Here is a 6,000-nt window from a genome sequence, read left to right as displayed (position 1 = left end):
TCCAGTCCTGTCTTTCTAACTGTTTACACATTTCCCCCAGACTCCTCTTATTACTGCAAACCTGTCTAAAATTAAACCAGTTACCTTCCCGCAGCTTTCCTTCCCTAACTGATTGACTGCCTCTGTCAGAGTGTAATCAGTCTCCCAGTCAGCCAGACTCATCACCTTGTTTTCCACTCTGGTTTATCCCTCTTCTTCACCTTATCCCCACCCCGCCCCCTCTGTAGCTACTCAGTTTTTCCTGTGAAATATTACTCATTCATCCCCTCTCATCCGGGCTCATTGCCACCACCCTCTGAGATCAAAGCTTTTTATCACTGCCTGGATTTCTTTAGCAGCTTCCTTGGTAATCTCTTTGCTTAGTCTCTATCTTCTCTAATCAGAATCTCCCACCTTTGCTTGATTAAAATAGGCTGAATTTTCATCATTCTCTTACCTTCCTACTGAAAAATCTTCAATACTATTTTCCACTGTTATATGTTGTTTTTTGCATGATTTTTAGTAAATTATCAATGACCTTTTGTTTTCATATCACCCTCATTTCCTAATGTATTTCTATCCTTTCCATTCTTTGGAACAAAGAATTTTTTTTTAAATTGGGGTTGGGGAAGGGAGGAAGAGGGGAGCAATTCAGTAAAACTTACCAAAACATCAAATGAGTCTGTGTGTTTTCCACACATAGTCCCCAACAATGGAAGCAGGTACGTTTTCTCATCTCTTCTGGGTTATTATATTATGCATGATTCAGTTTGGGTTTTGTTTTTCCCATTTAGATCACTGTAGTGGCTTTATTTTTTTCCTGGATCTGCATATTTCACTGTGCATCGGTTAATTTAAATCTTCCCATGTTTCTCTGCATTCTTTGTATTTGTTTCTTAGAGCACAATAATATTCCATTATATTCATGTACCACATCTTATTTAGCTATTCCCCAATCAAAGGGCATCTACTTTATTTTTAGTTCTATGCTATGAATAGGTTGGGATATAAGGAGCATGCTAGCATATGTTTAACATCTGGCTCTTAAAAAAAGGTGTACCTGATACATTTTTCAGTTTTATCTACATTATTAACAGTTTTTCCATCACTTTCTTAAGTCTAGACATTAAACAAAATAATAAACCATGATTTGTGGTTTTTCTGCAGTGTAAAGCTCACACTGAAAATTTAACAATTGGCTCTCCATGGGGACACACCTCTGACTTCCTTGAGGTGTATATATATATGCCTGGCAGTGAAATCTCTGGGTCAAAGGGCATGAAATATTTTCATTGCTTTTTAAGCATAATTCCAATTTGCAATTACAGAATGACTGGACAATTCAATTTGCAATTACAGAATGACTGGACCAATTCACAGCTGCATCAAGAGTACATTAATATACCTTTCTTTCCACAGGCCCTCCATCACTATTCCCATTTCTTGACATCTTTGCCCATTTGTTAGGAGTGAGAAATCCCAGAGTTGTTTTGATGTTTGCATTTCTTCAATTAGTAGTGACTTGGAACATTCTTTCATAAAGCTCTTAATAGTTTGGAAATTTTTTTTTCAGAAGTGTTTGTTCATATCCTTGGATCATTATCCATTGGGGAAGGTCTGCCTGTCTGACTTTTAAGGCCTTTCATAATTGTATATCCTCAGGCCGTGTGGTCCAGGAGAGAGAGAGTACTAGATTTGTAGTCAGGAGACCTAGGGTCATGTCTTGGCTTTGACATTTGCCTCCTGGACAAGCAAGCTAATTTCTCCAGGCCTATTCTAGAAACTGGAAGGGGCCTAAGTTGACCTAGGTCAACCCCTCCATTTTACAAATGAGGACACTGACGTCTAGGAATGTTAAGTGATTTGCTTCAGGTCCCATTGGTAAGTAAGTTTCAAAAATCAGATTTGAGCCAAGAATTAATGCTCTTAACCAGTGAAATGTTACATGGGAAGTATAAAGTCCTCAATATAGGTTCAAAAAATTAATTGTACCAAGTACTGGATGGGGGGTTTAGTTTATAATAGGCTAAGAGTGTGCCAGGTGATAAACTGGTGGCCAAAAATGCTATTTCAGCACTTAAATACACTAATAAAAATATTGTTTCCAATTCAATTTAATTCAGCAAACATTTAAATGCTTATTACGTGCCAAGTTCTATGCTAGGTGCTGAAGATACAAGGGCAAAGACTAAAAATACCTACCCTCAAGGGTCTTATATTTTATTGAGGGCATGCCATGCAACCACAGCTAAATAAATTCCAAGGATGTGAAGGGGAGAGAGTGACATAATCAGACCTATACTTGAGGAAGACCACTTTGACAGCTGAGTGGAGGCTGGATTGGGATAGAGAGAGAGAGAGAAAGAGAGAGAGAGAGAGAGAGAGAGAGAGAGAGAGAGAGAGAGAGAGAGAGAGATTAGAGGAGGAGAGACCAACCAGCAGCTATTACAGCAGTCCAGGTGTAAAGTGACAAGGGTCTGCACCAGGGTAATGACAGTATCAGAGGAGAGAATGGGGAATATACAAGATATATTATGCAGGTAGAAAGGCCAGGCCTTGGTAACAGCTTGGATATGGGGGCTGAGAGTTAAGAAGGGATTGCGTATGACACCTAGGTTCTGAGTCTGTGGAACTGGAAAGATGGTGGTTCCCTCAACAGTAATGGGGAAGTTTGGAAATGGGGAGGGTTTGGGGGAAAGATAATGAGCTCAGTTTGGGACATGTTGAGTTAAAGATGTCCACAATTCGAGATGTCAGAAAGGCGGTTGGAGACTAGAGGTCAGCAGAGTTGGGGGCAGGAATCAACAGCACAGAGATGGTCATTAAGTGAACGGATGAGATCACCAAGTAGGATAGAGGGAGAAGAGAAGACAATCCAGAACACTCACAGTTAGAGAGTGTGATGTAGATGAAGATCCAGCAAAGGAGACTGAGAAAGAGTGGTCAGGTAGGTAGGAAGGAGGAAGACCAGGAACAGGCAGTGTCCTGGAAACCTCAAGGGAAGGAAGTATCAAGGAGAAGAGTATCAAGGCTGAAGAGAGGTCAAGGACAATGAGGGTTGGAAGAAGGCACCCAGATTTGGCAGTGAAGAAACTGTAAGTAACTTTGGGGAGAGCAGTTTCAGTCAGATGATGAGAACAAAAATCTAACTATAGGTATCTTGGAAGACAGTGGAAGGAAAGGAAGTGGAGACACTCGTGTAGACCGTCTCCAGTTTAGACACAAAAGGGAGGAAAGAGATAGAATGATAGTCTGACAGAGACTGATTGAGACGATTTGCTTTCTTTAATTGTCCAATTAAATTTTCACTAGGGACCTCAGAAATTTGAAAATGCTGCAGATTGGGGCTTGATTTATTGCTATTGCCTAGATTTAAGAAAATGGCGGAGAAAATGGTAATAATGCACATTAAGCTTTAAAATATGTTATGGATACATTCCTCCCTGCTGTTTCCTATACTACCCCCCCCCCAGACCTGGTTGTTAAACATCTACCATCACACCCATTTACCAGCTATATTGTAGGGGGCTTCATGTATCAGGCTGAGGGTTTTGTATTTCATACTAGAAGCAACAGGAAACCAGTTGTCCAAATCAGTGGAAGTAATGAGCCCACTGAACTTTACCCTGCTACACGGGGAGTTTTGTGTTTGATCCCAGGGCCCAAGTTTTAAGAGAAACATTGACAAACAAATATTCCATAGGAGGATGATGAAGATATTGAGAATTCTGTGGATACTTGAGGGAAATAGGGAGGTTTAGCCTAAAGAGGAGAAGACCAGGGGAAGAGGGGGACATGACGGCTGTCTTCAGTTATGTGAAGGGATGTCCAATGGAAGAGAGATGAAACCAGAGGTTCTTAACCTACAGTCCATGAACTTGGGCTTTAAAATTTTTTTTGATGACTTAATTTCAATAAAATTTGTTTCCCTTTTACTCCTCTGTATTTTGTTTTATCTATTTAAAAGCAGAATTCAGATAAGAGGTCCATCAGTGTTATTCAGTCATTTTCAGTCATGCTTGACTCTCCATGGCCCCATCTGGGGTTTTCTTGGCAGAGATACTAGAGTGGTTTGCCATTTCCTTCTCTCGCTCATTCTACAGAAGAGGAAACTGAAGCAAACAGAGTTAAGTACCTTGCCTAGGGTCACCCAGCTAGTAAGTATCTGAAGCCAGATTTGAACTGAGGAAGATGAGTCTATCTATAGTACCATTTATCATCAGTTTTACTAGAATGCCAGAAGGAGCCTTGACACACAAAAAAGGTTCAGACTTTTTCTGTTTGATCCCAGGTGGGCTGAACTAGGAGCAGTGGGTGGTAGTTGTAGGTAAAAGTTGGTATCTTGGTGTAAAATGGAACTTTCCAGTGATGAGAAATATCCCCAAATGGGATAGGCGGTCTTGCAAAGTGGTGATCTATGTATACCTGGGAAATCGTTAACCAGCTTCTGGATGGGAGTTGGGGGGATGGGAGATTGCTGAAAAGTCGAACCAAATGGTCTCCAAATGACCTCACCAGATCTGAACCTAAGGGACCTTAGAGAATCACTGGCCCAGTCAACCCCCTCCTTTCACAGTCAAGGAAACTGAGACCAAGATTAAGACAGATTAAGGCAATCTGGTCACGAAGTAAGAGACCCTTCCAGCCCAGAGCCTCTCTATTTCATGTGTGGCCTTTCTTCCAACTAGAATATAAAGTCTTTGAGGGCAAGAATCATGGCATGTGGTTGCTTCTGTATCACCCAAAGTCTATTGTACTTAGAGTGCATTCCATAAATAATAACTGATTGAGACCACTTGCTTTCTTTGATCGTCCAGAAATCTCATGGGATTAAAGATTTGGCCAATACTTGGACAGGGTCAAAAGGAAGCATTATTTCTACCAATCAATTGTTATCTTACATTTTGTTGGTCTGTTTTTTTTTTTTTTTGACAGTTTGTCAAGACTTTGCCATCCTTGAAGATGGAGCTCTGGCGCATTGCTTGCAGAAACAAGAAAGTAAGTGTTTAGAAGCCAAAATTATCCTAGCAACAGCATTTAAAAAAAAAAGTCATTGAAGCATCTTGTTTTTTACATCACAAATATTTCCCAGCATCTGTATTCTCCCCACCTCCCCATCCAAAGACACTATAGATGTCTATTTTACAAGGAAGCACACACAAGCAAACACACAACAGCCAACATCTGTATGAAGGGGAGGGGATGTTTTAATTACGTGTCCTCCGAAGCCAAGATTGGCCATTGCATTTCATCTGCATTCTTCTGCCTTTTCACTATTATTGCTATTTTTATGTTATAGGAATCATTGCACCTGCTCTTTTCTTGGCTCCATCTCTGTTTAAAAATACATTTTTATTCATGTCTTTTGTTTTCTCAGCGATCCAATACTTGTTTAAATATCTAAATGCTTGTTTCTTTCCTGCCTTTCTATACTCAGGAGTGGGATCTCTGAGTACAATACAAGAATTCTTTCCTGATCTTTTGTAATTGATTAAACTTGGTAAGGTTGAGACTCTGCTCCCTTCCATGGATCACAAAGGGTGGTTAGATCAAGAATCAACGCCCAGCTTGCCTCCTGGACTGGGATTTTGTCAGACTGGCCCTTGACTTCTACCCACCTTTAATTGTTGCTCAATTGAATGTTATTTGCACTTGTAAATTCAATATTTCAAAAAATAAAAAGAAATAGATAAGCATAAAAATAATACATAAATGAAGGAAAGAAAAATAAATAAAAACCAGAATGAAAATAAATAAATCAGTGAAAACAAACAAATAAATGAATAAATGGATGAATAAGTAACTGCTTATTTTTCAGGTCAACCAGGGTTTTTGTAACTCCTCTCTGCCCTCCCTATAGTATACCTCCCTGCTCAATGAAATGCTATGCTAGTCTTTCATCCTGGGTATTTCAATCATTTGGGCAGGTAGGCAATGCAGTAGAGAGAGCACCAGGCCTGGAGTCAGGAAGAACTGAGTTCAAATCCAGCCTCAAATACTTCCTAGCAAAAGCACAGTTCT

General features: G+C 40.0%; 1 protein-coding gene across 1 annotated transcript in view; it reads left to right on the top strand.

Moving 5' to 3' along the window:
* Positions 1 to 691: 691 nt before the first annotated feature.
* LOC138154585 (coiled-coil domain-containing protein 50-like) overlaps positions 692 to 6,000 on the top strand; it is a 43,532-nt gene continuing 38,223 nt past the window's right edge. Inside the window, exons 1-2 of the mRNA XM_069079556.1 lie at positions 692 to 701; positions 4,915 to 4,977. Of these exons, the coding sequence (XP_068935657.1) occupies positions 692 to 701; positions 4,915 to 4,977 (73 nt within the window). The remainder of the gene's footprint in view (positions 702 to 4,914; positions 4,978 to 6,000) is intronic.

The sequence above is a fragment of the Petaurus breviceps genome, unplaced genomic scaffold (genome assembly GCF_028583685.1).
Source record: "Petaurus breviceps papuanus isolate PSGF00001 unplaced genomic scaffold, PetGlider_PUasm1.0 91041, whole genome shotgun sequence".
Classification (NCBI taxonomy): Eukaryota; Metazoa; Chordata; class Mammalia; order Diprotodontia; family Petauridae; genus Petaurus; species Petaurus breviceps.
This window is presented reverse-complemented; position numbering and strand designations above follow the sequence as displayed.